Source organism: Nuphar pumila, chromosome 12, assembly GCF_984573655.1.
Source record: "Nuphar pumila chromosome 12, dmNupPumi1.hap1.1, whole genome shotgun sequence".
Lineage (NCBI taxonomy): Eukaryota > Viridiplantae > Streptophyta > Magnoliopsida > Nymphaeales > Nymphaeaceae > Nuphar > Nuphar pumila.
The window spans coordinates 35728050-35754287 of record NC_143260.1 but is presented as its reverse complement, the minus strand read 5'-3'; the positions used below and the strand labels follow the sequence as shown (position 1 = coordinate 35754287).

At 38.5% G+C, this 26238-nt stretch overlaps 1 protein-coding gene across 1 annotated transcript in view; it reads right to left on the bottom strand.

The window, feature by feature from the left end:
• Nucleotides 1–2032: 2032 nt before the first annotated feature.
• The window catches only part of MSH6 (MUTS homolog 6), a 47237-nt gene continuing 23031 nt past the window's right edge, over nt 2033–26238 (bottom strand). Inside the window, exons 6-21 of the mRNA XM_089982081.1 lie at nt 22711–22779; nt 22401–22484; nt 22066–22263; nt 21015–21538; nt 20808–20937; nt 19697–19788; nt 16632–16810; nt 16337–16539; nt 16153–16254; nt 5323–5485; nt 4557–4846; nt 4317–4454; nt 4065–4144; nt 3829–3928; nt 3628–3757; nt 2033–2751 (exon numbers count right to left, since the gene is read on the bottom strand). Coding sequence (XP_089838207.1) covers nt 2510–2751; nt 3628–3757; nt 3829–3928; nt 4065–4144; nt 4317–4454; nt 4557–4846; nt 5323–5485; nt 16153–16254; nt 16337–16539; nt 16632–16810; nt 19697–19788; nt 20808–20937; nt 21015–21538; nt 22066–22263; nt 22401–22484; nt 22711–22779 — 2724 coding nt within the window. The 3' untranslated portion in view covers nt 2033–2509. The remainder of the gene's footprint in view (nt 2752–3627; nt 3758–3828; nt 3929–4064; nt 4145–4316; nt 4455–4556; nt 4847–5322; nt 5486–16152; nt 16255–16336; nt 16540–16631; nt 16811–19696; nt 19789–20807; nt 20938–21014; nt 21539–22065; nt 22264–22400; nt 22485–22710; nt 22780–26238) is intronic.

Below are 26238 nucleotides of genomic sequence, written 5' to 3'. Positions count from 1 at the left end.
AAATGGGATATACACCAAATGCCCAAGCTGTTGCAAACACCTAAACACACCCTCACTCGCTCTACTCTCCCTGGAATATAAATAGGGGTTGTCAACGGGTCGGGTTTACCCGGACCAAACTCTATAGGGTCTGGGTATGGTGACAAATAAGAAGATCTGATTAAGACCCGGGTCCGGACCCAAAGGTCCAATTAATACATGGACCCAGGTATAGTTTGCAAAATTTTATACTAGACCCGGGCTCGACCCGAGTTCCGATTAAGACCCACAATTTTTCAATGTAAAAATGATAAAAATATTATTTTACCGAGTCTGATTCATGTAGTTCTTATCGGGTATGGTTTGTCTTATAGTAGACCTGGGTCCAGACTGATACCATACCCAAAAATTTGGTCCAAGTTTGGTTCCACCTGAGTCCGAACCAAACCCGACCCATTGACACCCTTAAATATAATATGGATGCCTCTATGGCTGTCAATGGGTTGGGGCAGGATCGACCCTGATCCGCCCATTTAACTAATAAGCAGGTTCGGGTTAGAGTTCAGATATTTATCGAGTCAACTATGAAGAAACCTCAATCTGACCAACCCTGGTCGATTTTCAGCGGGTCTGATCGGTGTCGGGTTGATTGGTTAAGGGAATAAAATATTACTATATGTGAGCATTTTTTTCAATTATTTTCAACTACTGGCATCTTGGTGTAGTGGTTATTATTGTGTTTTCTATTAAAATGAGTTGAGGAGTTCGAGTTAGTCAGTGTCATTTTTTTATATTAAAAACATATAAGATACTCCATGCTAATTCCGATCGGGTACCGGACTAATAGGTCCTTTCATGCCCAACCCGAGCCCATTATAAGCCTGCACATATCTGGATCTGAACCTGGATAGGTTTAACTCAATAATCCCCCAAACCAGTTTTCATTTTATTCTGATCTTCATTTTTTATACCAAACCTGAATTTGCAGATCTGGATCAATCGGGTACCTGACCTCAGATTCGACCGGTTGACAACCCTAAGTGATTCTATAATAGTACTGTACCTCCATAACTTATCGTGGTGCATACTTGATTTGCATAAGCCAAAGCTCGAAAACCAAAATTTAACCTTTTGATCATGTTTAGGTAGGGATGTAAACCATTCGGATGTGATCAATTCCGTATTTGACTAATTAGATGTTGGCTAAATGAATTCGAATTTGGATTCAGGTGGAAAGAAAAACTTATACCAGATCCACTTTTTTACATGTAAACAATTTGGATATCCATCAAATTCACTTCAGCTTCATTAGCAAATAAATCAAAACCATATCCACATCAGATATGGTTTTCACTAAGCAAATACAACAAAATAGAATCAAATTTGGTATAAAATCGGGTTTATTGACATCCCTATGTTTAGCACATTCTCTTAAATATTTGTAAGTGTTAAAGTTGACTCAAAATGATGTTTTCGGGCATTTTTATATCACCCTTTTCATGAATTGTGAGTAGTTGATTTTTTATCATTCCAAAAATGAACTTTACAACCACCGAGGTAGTATCCCATGCAGTAAGCAGGGTCCTGAGCCAAGCTGAAGGCCCCTGCCACATGGGGCTTAAGAGACATCTGCCTAACCCCCAAAAAATTAAACTTTATGATGCATTACACATAACACCTAATACAATAAATAAATCAATGCTAAACACATTTGTACGATTAGATCTGACATTTGGTGGATAGATCGATACAAACAAAAATGTGAACCATTGGATGACATCATGATATAGAATCATCCAATCTCTTGAGGAACAAACGTGTCCAATTTTACCACATGCCGAACCATCTCTCTCTCTCTCTCTCCAACAAAATCACTGTGACAAACAAACAGCTGCACCATTTGGCACAAGAAAAACGACCAATTCAGTTTTGGGTGAAGGCAGGCAGCATGTATCACTCAAATGCAGCCAATGCTTTGTGAGAAAAAACCAAAGAGCTCCGGAAGAAAATTAGGATCATGTACACATAAGACAAGGCACTGTAACCTGTTTAACCCCCTTTAAATACAGCATGTACTAAATTCATCCTAGCACATGAATGTGTCAGGGATGCTATACAAACTTTCAAAATGGTTGAGAATTATCACATTTTTGCCTCCTATAAATGACAACTTGAAAGCATCGACTTTCATAATTCACAATAATCAGGGCCAAAAATAGGAAGAAACAAAAACTCAGCAGCACGCATACAGATCCAAATGGGGTTGGTCATCAGCCTACGTTTCACTCCACATTTCACAAAGAGAAGCTGTTGTTGATGCCATTTATGTTTTTAGTGTGGCATCTCCCCCCCTGATCTGCTCTTTCCCTTAAGAGTGCACCAAGCAGGAAAATAAGTGTAAGCTTGAACTGAGGGCTTGCTTTCCCCCCTCTCAAAAAGGCAAGCTTCTAGAAACTTAGCCTATAGCATCACATCATTCTCGCACACGAGCACAAAATGTATGCAAGATAAATTTGATACCTGAATGAATCTATCGCAACAGCAATCTAGCTCTTTGCTGAAATTCACTGAACAAATTTGCATCCTTACATGTTTGTACATCTTGTTGACTCATTCTTACAATCATCTCCAGTAAATCTTGGAAAAGGACAGCTCCATTCTCACCGTCAAGATCCAATAACTTCTCTGCAGATCTGTTCTTGTGCTTACCATAAACTGCCTCAAACTCACTGGACTTCGAAGCAGCTTTTCTGAGTACAGAGTCGGGGATACCTGCAGTTTTGGCCAATTTAACAAATCAAACCAGAAACAGAATTGGCCCCAAAAGAATGCTCCTGGGTCAAATCTGTTCCTACTAAAAAATTGGCCAATTCAACCCTGAATTGGCGGAATTACAGTTGAATGGGCACTTTTTTGTATTTTTTTTATCTTTTATGATTTTGGATTAAAAAACATTATACCAACCAATTCAGCCCGATTACATTCAAGCCTGAATCAGCCAATTCTCTGAATCTTTTCGAAAATTGATTCAGAATTCAGACAAACAAATAAAGCAGTATGGAGCAGCCTGTATATTAGTCTTTGTAATCAAGAGAAAAGACTAAAAGCATTGGCATAGGACTTCAAGAAAAGGACCCCTTCATACAGACTACAGAGTGTGTGCAGGGGTAATATCTAGCCATGATGACCTGAACCTCTGAATGAGCTAGAATCATAGGTACGGGATTGCGTTGATCCAATCAGACCTCATAGATGGATTCAGTATGGTCCAAACGCTAGGTATCAGCTCCTGGATTGTGTTTTTCTTTTCGACAAAAAGGATGGTTTTATGAGCCAAGAAAATATTGCACGTTGTAAGCAATCGATTTTTCGAGGCTCATAAAATCATGCCTGTGTCATGATCAGACAAGGCAAGAGCCAATTCCCACTAACCAAACTATTAGATCACATCTGTAATGTTAGTTTCATGAAAAACAACCCAAAAAAAAAACTGGCAACCTGACCAAATATTAAGGAAATGATCGGGCCGGAGCTTCTTGTAAGAAGCATGACTAGTGGTGCAGCCCTCGTGGTTTCTACAACTTATTCAGTGAAAATGTTATGTTTTGCAGAAACCATGGAATGACAAGGCAACTTGAGCTTAGATACCTGCCAAACGTGCAACATTAACACCATAACTTTTGGGACAGGCACCAGGAGTCAGCTTATAGAGAAATGTAACTTCTTCAATCCCATAGACACCCTTATCAACTTGGCATGCCATGTGGCATAATGACACCTACAATCAAGCACAGAAGAAACTAATCAATTATCTGAACTTGTCATAAGCAAGCAAACATGAAAATATACCTGCGGGTCATTTTCATATTTCACAGCCAACCGATGATAATGAGTAGAAAATATGCCTCGACATCCTATCTTGTGGACAAAATAATCTAAAACAGACCCCCTGCAGAACATCAATGTTAAAAACAAGAGAAGAGAAGTGCCAATAATAACTGATCTGAAAAGCAAATTTTAGAGAACTAAATCAACACAAAATCATTAAGCAGTGACAGGTAAAGAAAATCAGAATTTGCACTTACGCAATCGCCTGACCATCTGAAGTTGATGTTCCTCGACCAAGTTCATCTAATGCTACTAAAGAATTACGAGTAGCAGATAACTGTAAGAGGCACAAAATGACACTTTTGTAAACAAGGCGATAGAATAAATAGAAAGATAGGAATGGCAAAATTTAAAAAGAACATTTTGTTGAAAGGAGAAAGAGGCACACAGGAGTTCAAAGCTCTTCACTGCAGATACCACTAAAACATTTTCGGGCAATGAATTATTACCAACATAGTTGCAGTCTCAGACAGTTCTGTAAGAAATGTACTTTGGCCTGCAACAATGTGATCCTTAGAACCCATTTGAACAAAAATTCGATCAACAGGTGACAGCTGAAAGCGTTCTCCAGGAACACGTGCTCCAATCTAGGCAACAAAATTCAAGTATGAGAAGACAATTGACAACTACATATGATGGGAAAAAATCAAAGATTAAAAAAACAAAACTGCAACAGAAATAACACTTGCCTGTGCCAGAATCACAGCCAGACAAATCTGGCGAAGGAAAGTTGATTTACCCCCCATGTTGGGACCAGTGAGAAGGATAAAACTAGCATTTCCAGCTCCACCAATATTTACATCATTGGGAACAAAAGATCCCTTGCCTATTGAATCACTTTTTAAGATAGGATGTCCCAAACATTTACCAGAAAGGCTTGGAGTCCCCTTCAAACATGAGATACCAAGGATGGTGGGCCTACATGTTGGCCCTTCATAATAGTCACTTGCAAATGCTAAACTTGACAAAGCATCCAGTTCTGCATTTTAGAATAAACAGTAGAACTAAATATAAGCTCTAATAGAAAAAACTTGAAACTGATATGGTCGGACAATTATGCATTGCAGAAAGGATGATAGCACATCGTTTGACCTAAAAAGAACAAAATTACAATAATTTTTTCAAGCACTTGCAATTGCTAAACAAAGCATCCAGTTCTACATTTTAAAATAAATACTGAAAGTCTGTAACTATATATAATTTGGAATAAAAAACAAAAAAAACTTTATAACTGATATAGTTGTAAAACTGTGCACTGCAGAAAGGATGATATCATGTCATTTGGCATAAAAAGAAACAAAATTATACTAAGTGTTCCAAGATGTGACCCAAAACTCTATTTCAGTGCACATACCCAAGGCAGACATTTGAGCGATTATAGAATATGTTCAAAAGTAAACAAGCAGAGACTTAGGCAGCTGATGCAGCATATAAGTTACAAATGATGAGGAAGACCTGCAATTACAGAGACCAACTGTCGTAACTTGAGATGATGCTCACAGAAGCGGATGATTAATCTCTGTAAGATGCTTTTTAGTTTAGATTCTCTCTCAGCTTCAGCATTGGAAAGTTCTCCTAAGAGCATCTTGATTTTTGGAGTCCGGTATCTGAAATATCCCTATGATAGTTGAATAAATAAACACAGTGAGAACACGTGTAAACCAATGGCCAATAAGACCTAACAAAGCACCTTCAAACAATTAACCTCAAAATAAGATTTGTCCATTGACAGGATTGTTCTCTTGAAATATCATTCAGCTCAATGTAGAAGAATCCAAAGCACCAACTTTTATTTAAAAAATAAAAATAATAAGAAAGCAAGTTCAAAGAACCAATAAAACCAGTTTCCATCCCCTTAGCAAGCCCTAAAGGCAGGTTTCAATCATTGAACCAATAGTCATAAAGCTGCATAAATGAAGGGGATGGCACAACCCGCATAACATCTAAGAACATAAGAAAACCTCCCAAGACATAGGTGATTAGATGCTAAAGGAAGCAAATGAAGCATGGAAAATGTACTCATGAACTTTTTGGCAAATATTGAGGTCTCATCCAATCGATATCATTGTTAAAGGGCATCACCACAAATGGTAGCAATTTTTCTTTTTGAGATGTAGCACACCAATTTCAAAGCAAGAAGATAAAAGGACAATATGAAAATGACAAGTGTACGTGAAGGCAGAAGCCTATTCAAATTCTATGTGAATGGATTCAAGGGATGACTAGGATGGGTCGTAATAATATGTCAGTCACCTTCTAGAAAAAGGGTCGAACACAACTCAGTAATGGAGAGGTGGTTGGCGTTAAAGGAAGGATATGGTGTGAGGGTTGTCACAACCACCTCACCCCAGTAAATTTCACTTGTAATGCAGTGTGAACCCCCGACTGGAATCAAATACAATCTGCTAACGTACTAAACAAAACCTGGTACCATATCAGAAGCTCTTCGTGTAACGCCCTGAAATTTTAACCCAAATTTTTGAGAAATTTTTTTTTATAACAGCGAAAACAATTAATACTATAAGGTTAAGCATTCCAAAACATTACATTTGTTGAGAATAGGTGGTTTTATGTTAAGTTCTCTTATATTAGAGGCTTTCTGAATTTTTGTTCTCATAAGGGCTTATATGTAATTTTTCCTTTTTGCCTCTCTCTATTTAATATAGAGAGAAGCCCTAGCCTAATTAACGTATTGAGTTTTCTGTGCAGCCGTCTCTCTCTCTCTCTCTCTCTCTCTCTCTCTCTCTCTCTCTCTCTCTCTCTCTCCACAGGTGGCTGCTTCCTCCTTCCACATGGTATCAGAGCTTACGATCCTAGGAGCGTGATCTACACCAGGAGCGTGACCCACATCAGGAGCGTGATCTGCTGCAACGATCTCGAACCAGGTGTGGATTTACTTTTTAGATCTGATGACAGATCTGGTCCAGATCTGTTATCAGATCTAATGACCAACTAGGGAGCGATATTCAGGTCTGGCTATCGTGCCCTTGTCGTGACTTGTATTCCTTCGTATGGTTGTTTGTTCTTTGAAGAAATGAACCTCCTGTGTTAGCAGTAGTGATTTACAGCATGCTGTCGTGAATGTCATGGTTGTCACGCTCTTTGTCGTCAGATCTAAGGATGGATCTCCTCCTGTCGTGATTCCCTGGAGCCGTAACCATTTCCTTTGAATATTTTTTTTCGTGGGGTTTGTTTTGTCATCTCCTGTCGTGATTCTCTGAAGATTGACGTGTTCCTGCTGGTGCGTGCTGTAGTTGTTGGCTGTTCATGTTGTTTGGCTTATGTGTTGCTGCGTTCCAGCATGTTGTTTGGCCTGCTGGTGCGTGTTGTAGCTGTTGGTTGTTCATGCTGTTTGGCTTCTGTTCAGCCGTGAGCTGTTGGCTTCTGTGTTGCTGCGTGATTCTGGATTTTTTTTGTGTTTGCTGTGTATGATAGAGATATGATTGCTCTAGTTAATTGTCTTCTGAAGACTTATTGGTAGTTATGCTTTATATGTTTGGGGAACAGCAGTTGTCGTGTTCATCAGTGTTGCAACTGAATATTATTGTTGGCCGTGGTGTATTTGGTGCAGCTATCCCTTTGTCGTAAGGGCAGCAAGAGTGATAATCTGCTGGTTGTGGACTGTTTTCTTGTTTGGAAACAGCGGGGCTGATTCCTTACAGTGTTGAAAATTCTACTTGGATTCTTGTTGTTCTAGTGAACAGTATGGCTGAAAATTCGAAAAGTGATTCTAAAATGGAACAGATTGGGGAGTATAAGGTTTTTGCCAACCCCTTCTCGTATGGCTCTTCTGTAAGGTTGAATGAAACCAACTATGCCAGGTGGTCCAGAACATTTATGATGTCGGTATCTGGACATCGTCGAAAACACATTTTGTTGGAAGGCAAACCCACTGAGAAATTGGGAAAATATGTTACTTGGGATGAAGATAATGACATTGTTATGTCATGGATCATGAATAGTGTTGAACCCCATATTGCAGATGGATTGATCTACTATAATACAGCCAAACTGATGTGGGACAATCTTCGTGATACATACTCACAAGAAACGAATGTGAGTCGTATCCTGCAAGTCGAACAGGAAATATATAACTTGCAACAGGGAGATCAGACCTTGGCCTAGTACTATGCCTCTGTCAAAGCTGCGTTTGAAAGACTTAATGCTCACAGGCCTCTTTGTTGCTCGAAGCAAAAGAATCATCAAGAACAAACCATGGTTGCTCGTTTTCTTACAGGTCTTTCTTCAGATTTCTCTGTTGCAAAAGTTCAAATGTTGACTGGATCAGATGTTCCCACTCTTGCTGATGCTTACAATTGTATGAGTAGACTTGCTATCTCACTGCCACAATCTCAGCAAATAACTCAGTCATATGCTCTTGTGGTTCCATCTAGTTATGGGCGTGGAAATATTCAGAATATCAGAGGACGAGGACGAGGACGTGGACGTGGTATGGGTGGCAGAGGAAAGCTTCAATGTACATACTGTGGAAAATCTGGACATTTAGAAGATCGTTGCTGGGATAAGCATGGTCGGCCAACCTCTTCTTCATCAAAGTCATATACTCCTAAAGCAAATGTGACTATTATCGAGGCTACAAATGTACAAAAGAATATCGCTGAAAATGAGAGTAGTATCACCCTTAGTCGTGCGGAATATGATGAGCTGATCGCACTTCGACCTTTGAGTTTCACTCCTCCTGTAGCTGGTGTTGCATATTCAACCAGAAATCATCTTCATCCGACTGATAGTAAGTGGGTTATTGACTCGGGTGCATCTAGACATTTGTGTGGCAATTCTCGTGTTTTTTCAGATCTAAAGGATATTAAGGCTCAGATTGGAGTCTCCTTAGCCGATGGGAGCTCCTCCCCGGTTGTTGGTCAGGGAAATATTTCTATATCCTCCTCATTACAGTTGAAAAATGCTCTTCATGCTCCAAATTTTCCTCAAAGTCTACTCTCTGTTAGTTGCCTTATAAAAGAACAAAACTGTAGAGTAATATTTGATCCAATGGGTTGTCATTTTCAGGATTTGCTGACGGGGAAGAAGATTGGTGGAGGCTATGAAGAAAATGGAATTTACTACCTACATCATCCAATGGGTACTGTTCATGCTGCAGTGGAACATTTATTCAATCCTGTTCAGTGGCATCGTCGTCTTGGTCATCCTTCATTGTCAAAGCTTCGGTCGGTCTTTCCTCAGATTCCTTCCACCACATCATTTCAGTGTGAGGCATGTCAGTTGGGCAAGCATCATCGAAGTTCGTTTCCTTCGAGTCAGAGTCAGTCTAGTAATAAAGTTTTTGAACTTCTTCATGCAGATGTATGGGGTCCTAGTAAGATTCCTACTAGGACTCAGTGTCGTTATTATCTTGTTATTGTTGATGATTTCTCTAAGTTGTCATAGGTATTTTTAATAAAAGAACGATCTGAAGTTCCAAGTATTATAAAATCCCTAATTCTTGAAATAAAAACTCAGTTTGAATCTATTGTCAAGATTGTTCGCACTGATAATGCTCTCGAGTTTAAATCAAAAGGTCTGTTACAATTTTACCAAGATCATGGCATCCAACCCCAAACTTCCTGTGCCTATTCATCTCAACAAAATGGGGTGGCTGAGCGAAAACATCGACATCTCCTTGATGTTGTCAGGACCATTATGATTCAATCCAATGTTCCTGCGTCATACTGGGGTGATGCGATTACCACAGCTTGCTATCTGATCAACCGCATGCCTTCGTCTTTTGTGGGTGATCAAATTCCATTACATATCCTAAAACCTAATGCTCCCCTTTTCTCTTTATCTCCAAAAATATTTGGATGTGTTTGTTTTGTACACAAACTTGGCCCTGACCGTGATAAATTAGCCGCTCAAGCTACAAAATGCATATTTATCGGTTATCCAAAAAATCAAAAGGGCTATCAATGTTATGATCCTATTTCTCGCCGAAAGTATGTCAGTGCGGATGTATCTTTCCTGGAATCCTCTCCATATTACTCTATTTCCAGTTCCTCGCTGCAGGTTGATCCAGCTGAGTCTTTTCCATTACCTATACCTCCTTTTCCTTTGGAATCTGTGCCCCCATTATCGAACCAAACTTCATCCACGTCCAAATTTAATAATCCTCCATTGGTATATGTGCGTAGAGCTCCACTTCCGCAAGAGCCTTCATCTTCTTCTTCTCCTAAGGTAAGTTCTACTGACAATAGTGATCTCCAGGATGATGATAACAGGCCTATTGCTCTACGAAAGGGGACAAAACAATGTACCTTATATCCCATATCTCACTTTGTCTCCCATGCCCGCATTGGACATCAGATGAAGACTTTTATTTCAGCCTTATCTGCTGAAACTATTCCTCTGAACTATCAACAGACAGAACTTGATACTCGCTGGAAGCTGGCTATGCAAGAAGAAATGACAGCCTTAATATCTCAGCATACCTGGGATCTGGTTGATTCCCCAGCTGATGCTGACATTGTTGGATGTAAATGGGTATATACAATAAAGTATAAATCTGATGGTTCTATTGAAAGGTACAAGGCCAGATTAGTCGCGAAAGGGTATACTCAGACCTCAGACATATGGAATTGACTTCTTTGAAACATTTTCTCCTGTTGCACGGATGGGTACCATTCGTCTTGTTCTCTCAGTCGCTGTTCAACATGGTTGGAGCTTGTGCCAATTAGATGTGAAAAATGCATTTCTATATGGGGATCTATCTGAGACCGTTTATATGCAACAACCTCCAGGGTTCGAGGTTGAGGGGGAGTGTCAGAAGGTGTGTAGATTGATAAAGGCGATTTATGGTTTGAAACAAAGTCCTCGTGCATGGTTTCAAAAGTTGTTTGAAGTGATGTCAAGCTTTGGCTTTAATAGATCAGCAGCAGATCATACCCTTTTTATAAAGAAAACTAGCTCTGGCATAGTTGTTATGGTAGTATATGTGGATGACATCATTCTTACAGGAGATGATGTGAAAGCTATTGAAGCCACAAAGGCTCATCTTCAAAAACACTTTGTTACAAAAGACCTTGGTTCACTCAGGTATTTTCTGGGTATAGAAGTTGCTAGAGGCTGTGAAGGGATGGTTTTGTCTCATCGGAAGTATGTTCTTGACTTATTAAAGGAAACGGGCATGTTGGGAGTTAAACCAGCTAATATTCCCATGGACCATAAAGTTCAGTTGTTTGAAGAAGGGTCAAAACCTGTTGATAGCAAAAGCTATCGCTCCCTAGTAGGGAAGTTATTATATGTAACTGTGACCAGGCCGGATATTGCTTTAGCAGTAAGCAAAGTTAGCCAGTTTATGGACAACCCAACTGAGGTACACTGGAATGCAGCCATAATGATTCTCAAATATCTAAAATCCTCTCCTGGAAAGGGGTTATTGTTCAGGAAAGGTGGAACTCTGGAGATAGTAGCCTATTCTGATGCTGACTATGCTGGATCTGTAGTAGATAGAAAGTCTACCACAGGATTCTGTGTGTTTTTGGGAGACAACTTGATTTCATGGAGAAGAAACAAAATGTGGTTTCCAGGTCGAGTGCAGAATCAGAATATCGGGCTATGGCTCAAACAGCTGCTGAATTGATATGGGTTCGCACTGTTCTTCATGATCTCCAGGTGAAGGTTACCTCTCCAATGACAATGATGTGCGATAACAAAGCGGCAACATATATAGCAAACAATCCTGTCTTTCATGAGAGAACAAAGCACATTGAGGTTGATTGTCACTATGTAAGAGATATGATTCAAGCTGGTCATATCACAACCAAATACCTAAAGTGGGAAGACCAAGTTGCAGATATGTTTACAAAACCTCTTGCTAGGCCAAACTTCTCAAAATGTTGTGACAAACTGAGCATGATTGATATCTATGCTCCAGCTTGAGGGGGAGTGTTGAGAATAGGTGGTTTTATGTTAAGTTCTCTTATATTAGAGGCTTTCTGAATTTTTGTTCTCATAAGGGCTTATATGTAATTTTTCCTTTTTGCCTCTCTCTATTTAATATAGAGAGAAGCCCTAGCCTAATTAACGTATTGAGTTTTCTGTGCAACTCTCTCTCTCTCTCTCTCTCTCTCTCTCTCTCTCTCTCTCTCTCTCTCTCTCTCTCTCTATATATATATATATATATATACTCAGGTGGCTGCTTCCTCCTTCCACAACAGTAAAGAGCAAGCAACATCACTTATTTTATTTCCTTATCAAATAAATAACGACATCAGAGTTTCAATAACATAAACTAATAAATCAAAAGGAAATCAAATTATCGCAGGAACAATAAATCAAATCTCGATCAAAGCCTCATCCTGCAGTCGCTCATAAACTTTATTCTATTCTTCACCTGAAAAATGGTAAATTGATTGGAATTAAACTACAACTGTCTAAGTAGGAAATGTTGTAATTTTTCTTGCAAGTATATCATGTGTCAAGTATGTAACGTGGGTGTCATGTATGATTTTCAGCAATACAATAACAAATATATAATCTACACTACGACAACCACAGTTATAAAAGTAACTAACAGATAAAAGCATTAGCAAAATGTAAATCTCTCATAACTACATATTTCATTGCATGCTAAAAGTAAATGCTCACATGTCAAAAGTAATTGTTTATGTGTACAATTGTAAATCTGACACTACTTACTCAGATGTGATACCTAAGATGATCTAATTCAAATGTTTATCTTTAATTATCTCGCGGGTACACGCAGGCCAAGGCAACCATTTCAAAAGAGAACATTAGGGGGTTTATTATTCATTGGTTTTTTATTTACCCGAATATTCTAACTGAAACTATAAATCCTAAGGGACTGGTAAGTGACCGAGAGAACCTTCCAAAGGCCCAAAACCAAAACAGGATGCATCTCTAACTTCTTTAGAAGAACAAAGAGCTACCACCTAGGACACATTCGTAGTTCGGGTCCCTCAACTCCAAGGACTGGAGACCAACGAGCCATTGTCGCTCGAAACAATAAACATGTCCCCGGAGTTTAGTACCACCTACCCTCTCCAAGGTAAGCCCGAAAAATGAGTGGGTTGATCTTTTCATTTATTTAAATTTTCCGATGTACAGGGGTGTTTCCTAAAAAATTTACTACAATAGTAGTAGATCACCACCCTTTGTGACGCACAAGGGTATACAAACCAATTTCCTTTTATTTGATTGCACAAATCCACTCAGACTGCTCTGGTACATTTAAACTGTCAAGCACACAAGCCCCGGTACCTTTAAACCAATCGGGACAACAAAACTTAACATTTAATTTCCTTACCAGTGTAATTTCATCAGCCCAAGTACCTACATCAGGTACTCAACCCATACTGCCCATTAGGCAAGATGTCCCAATAATAAGAAACTTAATAAATTCCCCATTTAAGGTACCGCAGTATTATCAAACCAGTTGGACTTTAACTTTACTCGTGTATCGGTTCATTGCTACAATACCTAACTCTGAACAATTCTAAAAAAAAAATGATGCTATATCCAGGTTCCATTACTGGGATACCTATCCAAGGATTATTAAGAGTTTCAAGCATATTGGTATATGCAGACCCAATGTTGAATACATAACTATGAACCGCTACAGTTACCATTTTAGAACTTACAACAATTCAGATATAGAGTCTAATTAGAACATGTATAGCCCGAGCATTAGCATTTCTGAATTTGAGGTAACTTAAACATGGAACAAGGTTTAGCATATGAGTATTAACTCGGATAACAACTCGGCTTGATATGCAACTTCCTACGAAACGGAATATTATCATCAATTAGGCAGCTAACTAGGCAATGAGCACCAGATTATTGTACAATTTCATGTGAAACAGAATAGCATCATAGTATGCAGCTAACTAGACATCCAACATTTGAATAACATGCAGCTAATATGAACCATTTTTTTTCTTATAGAAATTAGCACTTAGGTAACAAATAGACTTTTCCAGGGTTAAAATTCCACATGCATATACCTACAGTTACTTAACTACACAGCAATGATGCATCACTAGAAAATTATGAGTGGTGACTGATCCGAGCAAGGCTTAGCATGAGTGCTCGGTTTTCCCGAAACCCCAACTAACAAAAATCAAAACAATTAACAGGCTATTAGGAATCCAAGAACCCCTTAACCGAAGTCAGAAAAATTTAACAGGCTATCATGCTAATGGTATAACAATCTAATTCCTTTTTTTTTTCTACGTAAGAAAACAATAAATAGGGATTTCCACTTATCAGTTTAAGCCACACACATAATCAAGTTATTGAGAAAGAAATACACAGACCGATCAAATAAATTTGTAGGGAAGGGTGTTCAACCGTGCATAGGCGACATCCTTTCAGGAAAAAAAGAAAGCAGGGAAGTCACGGCTGACACGAATCAAGGTATATGCCCCTATCAAAGAAAATCCTAAAACCCCCAAATCAGAGATTTGGAGTTTTCAGTAGCCTAATGCCTTAACGGAAAATCTGAAAACCCCCAATCAAAGATTCGGGGTTTCCTGATTACTGCCTGAAATCCCCCCCCCCCCTCTTAACAGACATCTGAAACAAACCACCCCTTTTTCATAAATCGAACCCCCCCCCCTTGACAGAATTCTGAAACCCCCTATAATCCGTAATCAAAACCCTTTTTTTTTCAATTGGTTCTTGGCAGTCGGAATCCCCAAATCGAGCGATTGGGATTTTCGACAGCCCTCACAGTACACCCCCCTTACTGAACAGCAATTCGACCCCCCCCCCCCCCACTTCTCCGATTTGGGGATTTTTGGTCTCCCACACACACACACACTCAAGCACACTTCATAACCCCCCAAAAAATACAGAATCCTACTTGTTTGGTGCTTCTCCTCTGAGATGCCATGGATGGAGGTGTTGCCGACCACCCCTTTCCTCCAACAGTCATGATTCGAAAATGCAACCGGCCACACCCGCTCCTCTGGAAGAGGGGGTGTCGTCATCGATGTCGGGCTCCCATGGGAGGTCGTCAGCGACGACGATTGGAATAAAAAGGAGGCGGCGGCGGGAGTTGCTGGAAACCGCAACGAGAGAGGGAGAGGAAGAGCGAGAAGACGAGGGAGAGAGAGACAGAGAGGGAAAGAAAGAGCTCGGGAGGAAGAGGGTTCGGGTGGGGATTTGTAGGAGGGTGCCCCCAAAAAGGAGGCAGTTACTCCCTCCTCCCCGGCGGCTGCGCTGCCCCCCGCCCCCTCTGCTATCACCCTGCGTTAGGGTTCTGAGAGAACCCTAACGCCCTTTCTTACCAGGCAGGCCCTATAGCGGCCCCTTAACTTAAACATTTTTTTTGTTTTGTTTTACACGGGGCGTGGCCCGGGTCCGGATCCGAGACCCAGGATCCAACCGCGTGTTGGATCCGTGTCTCTCAAGCAATGTGGATCCGCAGGCCATCGATGGTTTGGGTCCGATGTCCCATACGAATCCAATTTCGGATCCAAAATATTTATTTATAATTATTATTATTATGTTATTATTATTATATTTTTATTACTATTATCATTTATTTTATTATATATATATATATATTAACACCTCCAATTGGGTACGGTTTCGGTTTGGCCACACTCGTGACCCGTGACCCAAATCTTCAATGGGTCCACACAATTGTGCAATTTGGATCCATCTGAGGATTCAAATTATTACAGGCTTTAAAATACCCCTAATGGGTTTTGATGTGGTATGGATCCTCGATCCATTAGATACATGGGCTCATATACACCAATCTGGATTCAGGATCCAAATCTTTTCTCATTAATACCATGAGGTGAAACTTTGGTTCCAAAATAACTATGGATCCACCCAAATATACCTTGATCCATACATCTTCGATGCAAGGATCTGCAATACAATGTGTCCTAGATCCAATTGGAATCAAAATTAAAATAATGATTTGAGCTTATTTATTCGATAAAAAACATGGGTATTACATCCTTTTCCCCTAAAAAGAATTTCGTCCTCGAAATTCTTGTACAAGGACTACTCGAAAAGACTGGAGTACTTTTCTCGCATATTGGCCTCAAGTTCCCATGTGCTTTTGTCGATACATCTAGTAAAATTTTCAATACAGCACACATTTTTACTATCTATGAATTCTAGTTTTTCTACAATTATTACTTGTATATATCTATACTTATAGACACTTTAAAAGAACAAGCAAGTAACATAAACAATAACAATAAAATATAGTCCTTGGGACTGGAATTTCTATAAAACCTACATGCAGATGAGTATATTTTCATTTAGAGTTGGGGTACGTCAAGGATTTACCTTTTTTGAGGATTGAAGCTCATACTCTGGAGGAATACTTCCTTGCAAGTCCTCAGGTACTTCCAACAGATATCTATCTTTCCCAACAGTGACGTAAGCAATCTATGAATACCCAGTTTGAAGAAGCTCAGAAACCAAAATACAGGACTCAAAAAAGATGCACAAGCATTTAGCAAGTCATTACCGAATTATCGCCAAACAGTTTACGTTGTTCTCTCTCGTATCTCACTAAATTAGTTTCAATTTCGTCAACTGCTTTGCAGGCAGAATCATATTCTATATCAACCCCTTCATGAGGTACAACACGTCCAGTATGCTCAGCCTCTGACCAGTCAAAAGCATCTTTGAAATGCCTTAAAATTGGTTCAATGTCAGGAAAAGAATCACCTGCAGTTCAATTTACAAAACATAAGGTGTAAATGGTGATAGTAACAGAATACATACAAAATTTCCCGAGATATGAAAGAAATCAACTGGACCAGTTGTCAGCAAGCGCCTTAGTACGGCTGATCTTAAGTTATCCTGGATGCTGGTAAATGAAGCACATGATTGAACCATCAGCTGACAACCTCGCAGAGCAGCAACAAACTCCTGAAGCTGTTTTCTTGCAGCATCTTCATAAAGGATAACTTTATTCGCATTTCTTCCACTAGTCTCACTACAAATCATCAAATATAGATATAACATTAGTCCAAAAGCAAACTTTGAAAGCACTTCAATCAATTAAAGAACAAAATCTTATTCCAAATTATAGCATTAGTACTCAGCATCAAGATTAATAGGCACCAGCTAACCAAAAGTAAAGTGCAGTATCCATTAATCTTAGTCAAGATTTCAGCATAGAACTTGGGAGATAACACTACACATTCTGAGTTTTTTTTGCCCAAAAAGGAAATACACATTCGAGTTTTTGACAAATAAATGCAAAACTTAATAAGACAAAACATAACTGGTTGGCTATTTTTCTCTGAACTTAGAGATGGACTGAAGAAGAGCACTTAGGATGCATATATAGTGAGGGTAAAAAAAGCAGACTGTCTTGTCAGGAAGCAGGCCAGAAGTCACCCTCTAGGTGAAGATAAAAAAATACGGTAGCCACATAAGAAATTTTCATCAATGATAGAATGATCAGAAAGATTGAAGTCAATACAAAGTACAAACCCTATATCATTGACTGCAAACTCAGCAATTTCAGCTGAAACTGCTGAACTACCACAAAACCAATCCAGGCTGGTACATGAACAAAGCATGGAAAATTGTCACTTCTCTTACGACAATAGAATCACATAACATTCAAGTTTTGAATTTAGGAATAATATATTCACCTGGGTCCCTTCTTGACATTTTACATCTACCTGTTACAAAAGATGTGTTCAATTTGGTTCCATGCAGCAAGTTTTCATGATTAACCTTAATTGGAATGACCAAGACACAATGCACACTTGAGGTTATAACCAGAGTTACCGGAAGCACCTAGGCGCATGGGGAAGCGCATTTCAGAAGCATGAAACGTCGGGCTTCCGAAACGTGCAGGGAAGCGCGCGCTTTTTTTTGGGAAGTGTGCTTTCCAAAAATGGGAAGTGTGTTTCCCTTTTACACGCTTCCCCATTTTTTCAATTTTTTTTTTCGCTTCCCCCTCACTTCCTAGGTTGCTTCCGGTTCGCTTCCTAGGTCGCTTCCGAGACGGTTCGTAATTTTCTTCTACGTCATCCCACGCTTCCCGCTTCCTAAATTTTTGAAAGTGCCTCGCTTCCCGCTCCCGCTTCCCCGACTGGGGTAACTCTGGTTATAACTATCAAGATATCTTAGAAGAACAAGACTAAGAGGTGTGCCTTGGAAGAAATTTTCTAAAATAAAAAAATCACAAAAGCTATAAGAAAAGAAAAAGAAGATCAAAAGAAAGACTGCACAATGGCAAGCACAGAAATAACAGCACGCATGTCAAGTGTCAAGTGAATGGGTCGAGGAGTCACACAATAAACAATCAACAACAGATAACCAGAAACAGACTAAGAATAAAATGACATTATTTTAATTACAACATTGATCAAATCAAATTTTGGTATTCAAGAAGCAACAAGAAAACCAAATGGACAACCATGTCAATTAAATGAAGAAACAAAGTAAACTAGGCAGTGATCTTTATAAAGATCCAAAGGTAAGATCTAATGAAAAAGAAAGATCTAATCCAAAAGCAGAATCTAATAAAAAATAATATCTTGAATTAGACATGTGTTCAGAACCCCTGACCATATATAGCCTTGGTGTCATATCCATCTGGCAAAGGTACAACCAAATATAAGACAAGATAGAGAAATTAGAATAGCAGCCACTTTTCCAGCTGAATCGAGCTTCATTTTTAAGTCATGTAAACTTCATTTTCGTTATATGCTCCATAAGGGAGGACCAAGAAGAATATTTATTTCACTAATGTTTATCCATGACCATCAAAGACAATATATGCTTCCTCCAACAATCAAGGCCAAGTCTATCACATAGTTGATTAGAGCAAAGGATGCCCTGTTGTCCACAAAGAACAAGCTTGGTTAAAATCCTAATCATCTAATACAGAAATCCTTTGCCTTCCACTGGTATTATGACTTCCTTCACCCGGAGATGAGGTTATTGTAAATTTGAACTTAGAAAAACATAGATTTCATAGGGTTTTCTCATAAGAGAAATGAGAGCACAATCATACTTCCTACTACAGCCATCAATTTCATGGGTCACATATTGCAGGCTAGCATGTAACTAGAACCCAAACAACTAAGATCATCTAAATTCAACACATGGGTTTGCTGTTTGTCAACCCAACCAAAAAAAAAACTTGTTGTCTTGTTGATTACCAACAAGAGTATCTTGTAAACTTTAATCAACAGAAGGCTTATAAAAAAAGAAGACAAGAAGACATTAAACAATAAGGAAAAGCAAGAAAAGAAATCAATGTAAGAATTTTCTCCAAAATACAAAAATTGTAGTCATGATTTTGTAAAAATGTTGAAAATTCCTATTACTTGTGCATGCAGCACATGAAAGGAGACAAAAAGAGGGAGAGAGTGGGCAAGCAAAACTGGAGTGAGAATCGATTGTCATGGTAGAGATACTGCTACATATTTCTTTGATCAAGGAAATATTTGTGCTATTTGATTTAGGTTAACTCATTAGTCAGAGCTGCCATGCTCTTTAATTACCTTACCTCAGTACTTTAATCTTAGTACAGTTCTTTACTTCAAACCACACCATGAAACCAAATTGTCTGAAATGAAGGCGCCGTATTTAACTAGATCCCTTCATAGTCAACATCTTGCCTAGTGAATGCATAAGAAGCAAGAAAGAAGATTGTAATCATTTGGAATTCCTCTGGGACAAAGAATTATTTCACCAAATTCGATATATGCTGGCCATGTGTTATACATGAAATTTGCAATTTTACCAAAGACTTGCAAAGTACTTTATATTACCTTATTCACAGATTTTTTTCTGGATAGCTTCCAGTTAACAATATCATCAACATCACAAGGTCTAAACTCAACAACAAATATACCTGTTGGCAAAAAGACGTGCAAGCAAGCGCTCCATGTCCAGAATCTTGGATAACATTTTTCGGAATTCAAGAACAGAATCAAAAGCAACATCCTGTTAAGGTAATCAAATAACCAATGTAAGGTGTTATAGTAAAATATCTCAGAAATGAGATTTTATAACAACTAGATCATCTCTATAAACACACATCAATGTGTGTGCCTCAAGTGTGTGTGCAAGTGAAAAAAAATAAGCCCCCAAAAGTGTAGTAACACAATGGGCTAAGCACAATTTGACAAACCTGAGGAAGAGAACACGAGATTAATATCAAAACCACCCAGAAATACAAACTGAAATTACTGACAATCTAGAGGAGTCTAGCAAACATCCATGTAACTCCCAAAAAATTTACCTTGTTAGCCATTGTTGCAAGTTAAGAAACAATAGTACAAACTACTGACTAGCAGATACAGTTGAACAATTATTCACAATAAACAATAGTACAAACTACTGACTAGCAGATACAGTTGAACAATTATTCACAATAAGGAACAAGGTGCGTTATGGCATTCCTTCTTATGTGCTCATGAACATCTTGATCATTAAAAGTGTCATCTTTTGGGTGTGAAAAGGTATAGCTTTTAAAAGAAAAGCTAATTATCAGCAACTTCAATTGTTTTTAACTTCCATAATCAATTTTTAGCATTTCCACTGTTCATTATAGCTAGATGCTGCAAACTCCTGAAAATAATTCACCATGTTAAGCAGTTGCAGGCTACATTATATTCCAAATTGCAAAACATGTTTTGCGGAGAAAGAGGAAGTCTCCGAAAAACTAAGAACAGTGAAAATTCATTATCCTTGGCAGTTCATGGCATTACATGCTAAAGTGCAAACATGTTTTGGAGACAAAAGAGACTCAAAAACTAATGTGGGCAGTGTAAACTGACATTGAATTGAGTGGCAAACCTCAACTACTATCAGTAATAGAGCAACGGAACATATCTTCATGGAAGAGAATAAAAGAGATGTGATGATAATAAGCATGCTGATCATGCACGGTAAATAGCTAATATAAACTTCATGCATAAAACCAAAAGGAAAAAAAATAAAAAGAAAAGAAAGAGACTTACTTTCATCTCTGCAATAGCATCCTGGCGGTCTATAATAGATTTGGCATCACAAAGAGGCCTTGCAAGCCATTTCTTCAGCAACCTTTTCCCAAAAGCAGTCACACAGTAGTCTAATTGTGCAAAAAGTGTCCTGTTCAGATAACTAGTCTTAGGACAACCACGAGTAATAAAGACAAGACAAACTTAATAGAAATAGCATAGCCATACCCCGAGGAGCTTCCATTACTGTTCTCAAAAATCTCAAGATTCTCTAAGGCAGAGGCATCAAGCATCGTATATGACCTTTGAGGTGCATCTAGAAACCCAGAATAAGGAAGAAACTCAAATCTTGCATATCGAAGCAATGATGCATCCAATAATGTTTGTCTCAGATAAAAGAGACAGCCACCAAAAGCAGAAAGGGCATATTGACCATTCTCAGCTGCACTTTCCAACTCAGTCAAGACATCTGGCAGTAACTCCATATGCTTCTCAAGAACATTAACATTATCAGAAATGCTTACTTTACTTAATGCATTTTGCTCAAAAATCCTTCTGGCCTCAAAAAGAGTTCTTTGGGCATCCCAAAATTCTACATCTGGAATCAAATCATTAACCAGAGGATTTCTTGTATTATCCAGCAATGCCTTTTCAGTTTTAGGACTAAGCTTCTTAGAAGGTTTGATAAGTTCAACAGGCCTTAACTCGCTGAGTATTGAACACAATACGTGTCGTCCTTGACTATCCTCAAACTGTAAAAGAAAAGAGAGAGAGAGAGTGCCTTGGCTTACTACAATAATCAAAGAGTAGATGCAAAACTCATTACTCAGACAAACAAGTCAAAAATGAAATGAAGGCGCTAGTGAACCACAAAATCTAAGTCAGGAAAAAAGAAATAACTACAAAAATGAGCAATTACAAGAACAAGAACAAATAACAAGAGATTCTCAAGAATAAGTATACAGTATACACAGATATGTGATGCAAAGTTCTTCCCTTCTGAATCAGATTGACTATGCATGAGCTATCATGCATTGAACATGATAAATAATTAGTACAGACATTGTTTATCTTAGCAACTTACCTCATGTTTGACTTGCCCAAGACATGTTCGGTTGTTTCTTAGACAAGTCAGAGAAAAACACATCATAAAGGACAGATGAGCTTGAACACATCAAAAAGGACAGATGAGCCCAACCAGTCAAGACAGAGATTATCTTGCAAGAAAATGTAGCGAAACAACTGCCCAACAAAGATTGTAAAAGTAGCATAAATTTACCTGTCCAAGCATAAACCTGCTGGTGGAGGCATCAACTACACAAACACCCAAAATTAGACTACCATCTTCACTACTTCCAGAAATCTTGAACCCTTCAGTCACTGACATTAAGTAACTAGCTTCAACGTTCATAGACAGCATCTCCCCCTCAATCAGTGTTCCTTTAGTCACCACAGCACATATTTCACGTTTCACAACCTTCATAGGTGGCAACACGTCAGTCATGTATGAATGACAACTAACTAGACATAAGCAAAAGAAAATATGAAGTGAACATTTAAGAAAATTTAACTAAAATATAATTCTTGGACGAGAACATAAAAAAACCAACCTACCTTATCTTTCGAACCCATCTCTTTGCGACGAAGCTCGAGCTGATCAGGTGTCTCAGTTTGCTCAACAACAAGAACTCGATAACCCTGATTTATGGAATTTTAAACAATGATTATTCAATTCATGAAGTCAAAAACTCCTAAACTTGCAATTATAAGAGTAGAAAATCATGTATTTGGATATGCCCTTAGCTATTTTCAGGTAATTCAAGAGTGATATAAAGTATAAACAGCCCCACAAAAAATACTAGAGGAAAAGAGTCTTGCATCAAAACTTACCTTGAGGAAAAGAGAGTTTTGCATCAAAACTTACCTTTGTTGTGAGTTTCTCCACATTCATTGTAAAGTTCTTTTCAGGAAATCCACAATGAGGCTGTTCTCCCTACAAATCACACAAGCCTCTCACGTCAAAAACCAATTACAGCTCTGTAAGAGACTCTGCCCATGCATGTGTGGTGCATGTTGCCATGAGAGAGAGTGGCTTTAAACTTTTAATAAGACATTTAAGACAAAAGTATTTCTGATAGTTCCCAAAGGAATTCAATTATGGAAGTTGTCAAGCTTATCCGGCTTCAACTATTGATTACAGTTAAAGCGTTCAGTAAAATACAAAATGATAGCTATGAGCAAGATCTCCAACACAGGAGAGTTGGGATAGATAGCCTTGGGAGAAGAAACAGATCTCCCACAAATATCAAAATTATGAACATGGAGAAATATCTACCAAATCATCGTGTAAATACATCCATTTGTTCATGTTTTCGTGTTGAATATAGGTGTAGTTAGGCATCGTTTGCATATATAGAGCATGTATTTCATCAGCATTTCAATTATACTGATGCACATATAGGTGTACATATTTTTTTAAATAAAACTTAACTTAAAAACAAGTGCAATCTGAATTTACTTGAGACTATTGTTGCTGCAAGTTACTCATACAACAAGACTGTAAACTATGAAACTGCTAGGTATACATATCTCTTAAATAAATCTTACCTTAAAAACAGATACAGTTTTGATTGACTTAAGACCACTCTCTCTCCAAGTTACGCATAGAATATAAACTAAGAAATTGCATTCCCATCTAGGTAGAGAAGTTATGGAAGGATGGAACAGCTTCTGCAAGCTGCTAATCAAGAGCAGGTTATTACCCAAAAGGAGGAAATCAGCTTCTCAGGCCTGGAGCTACCTTTTATTTTTTTCTGGGTCCAGTACAATCCGTTCTTTTGTTTGTGTTTATATATATATATACAACAACAAACAACAACAACAACAACTACGCCTTCATCCCAAAACAATTGGGGTCAGCGATATGAAAAAGAAATTCATTTTGGGTCTTCCACATGAATCCTTTTCCTCCAATCATTTCTATCCAATGCCATGTCCTCGGTGAGGTTCAAAGCATTCATATCCTTTCCTATCATCTCCATCCAAGTCTTCCTAGGCCTACCCCGACCTCTTTTAACTAATATATTTTCCCATTTCTCCAACCTTCTAACTGGAGCATCATTAGGCCTTCGCCGAATATGTCCAAACCACCGTAAACGATTCTCTCGCATCTTATTTTCAATGGGTGCAACACCTACCTTCTTACGTATTTCCTCGTTCCAAATCTTATCTTTTATTGTATTTCCACACATCCATCTAAGCATCCGCATCTCAGCTACACTCATTTTTTTAATATGATGCCTCTTGGCAGCCCAACATTCCGTACCATATAGTAAAGCGGGTCTAATAGTCGTCCTATAAAACTTTCCCTTCAACCGCAATGGCATTCTACGATCGCACAACACTCCAGTTGCACTTTTCCATTTCATCCACCCAACCTTTATCCTATGATTTACATCTCCATCAATTTCTCCATACTTTTGAATGATGGATCCCAAATATTTGAAATAATCATTCACCGGTATTTCTTGCTCACCAAGCTTCACTACACTCCCATCACTACTTCGTTGCTTACTAAACCGACATTCCATATATTCAGTCTTACTCTTACTCAACTTAAAACCTCTAGCTTCCAATGTCTGTCTCCATAATTCTAACTTAGCATTAACCCCAGCTCTAGACTCATCAATCAAAACAATATCATCAGCAAACAACATACACCACGGTACATTTTCTTGAATTGATCTCGTAAGCTCATCCATCACTATCGCAAATAGGAAAGGGCTTAAAGCAGATCCTTGATGTAACCCAACCGTTATCGGAAAATTGGTTGTCACCCCTCCACAAGTGCGGACATTGGTTACTACTCCTTCATACATATCTTTAATTATACTAATGTACTTTAGGGAAACACCTTTCTTCATCATTGTCCACCAGAGAACGTCCCTAGGTACTCTATCGTATGCCTTCTCTAAATCAATAAAAACCATATGCAAATCTTTGTTCCTCTCTCTATATCTTTCAATAAGTTGTCTAAGAAGATGTATAGCTTCCATAGTTGATCTTCCAGGCATAAAACCAAATTGATTCTCCGATATCATGACAACCATCCTCAACCTAGACTCAATCACCCTCTCCCAAAGTTTCATAGTATGACTCATGAGTTTTATACCACGATAGTTTGTGCAATCTTGTATATCACCCTTATTTTTATATAAAGGCACCAAAGTACTCTTCCTCCACTCATTAGGCATCTTATTTGTTCGCCAAATCAAGTTAAAAAGATTTGTCAACCATTCTAAACCTTTCTCTCCCAAGCATTTCCAAGCCTCGATAGGTATACCATCTGGTCCAACAGCCCTTCTAGATTTCATTTTCTTCAAAGCCTCTGCAATTTCTTTCTTTTGAATCTTGCGCATGAAGTCACGATTTATCTCATGAAAAGGAATGGAGAAGTCTCCAAGATCTTGAGCATGACTATCATTAAATAGCTTATAAAATAATCTTTCCATCTCTCTTTAATCTCTTCATCTTTAACTAAAACCCTTTGCGTTTCATCTTTGATACATCTAACCATACCTAAATCCCTCGATTTCCTATCTCTCATCTTTGCAAGCCTATAAATATCCTTCTCGCCTTCTTTGGTATCCAACTTGTCATAAACCTCCTTATATACCTTAGCCCTCGCGTTTCGAACTACTTTTTTAGCTTCCTTCTTTGCTATCATATACTTCTCCAAATTCTCATTATCACGACTCTTACTTAGATTTCTATAACACTCTCTTTTAACCTTAATAGCTAATTTGACATCCTCATTCCACCATGATGTATCCTTACCTAGTGGTGCACCGCCTTTAGACTCACCCAATACCTCCTTAGCCACTTTTCTCATGCCACCCGCTATCTTATTCCACATTGATTCTGAATCCTCCTCGAGACACCAATCAACTTCCTTAACTACCTGTTCTACAAACATTCCTTGTTTAACTCCTTTCAGTGCCCACCACTTAATTCTAGGATCTATCCTATGTCTATCCCTTTTGCGGCATTGTCTAATTCTAAGATCTAAAATTAAGACTCTATGTTGTGTAGCTACACTTTCTCCCGGTATAACCTTACAATCGATGCAACAACCTCTATCTCTCTTTCTAAGTAGGAAAAAATCTATCTGACTCGTATTAACCCCACTTTTAAATGTTACTAGGTGAGACTCCCTCTTCCTAAACCAAGTGTTTGCTAAGATCGTATCATAGGACAAACAAAAATCTAAAATCCTTTCTCCACTTTCATTTCTTTCTCCTATACCATAGCCTCCATGGATACTCTCAAATCCATCTCTACTAATGCCTACATGTCCATTAAGGTCACCGCCGATGAAAAGCTTTTCTCCATAAGATATCCCTTGTACTACTCCATCTAAATCTTCCCAAAATTGATGCTTAATGGAATCATC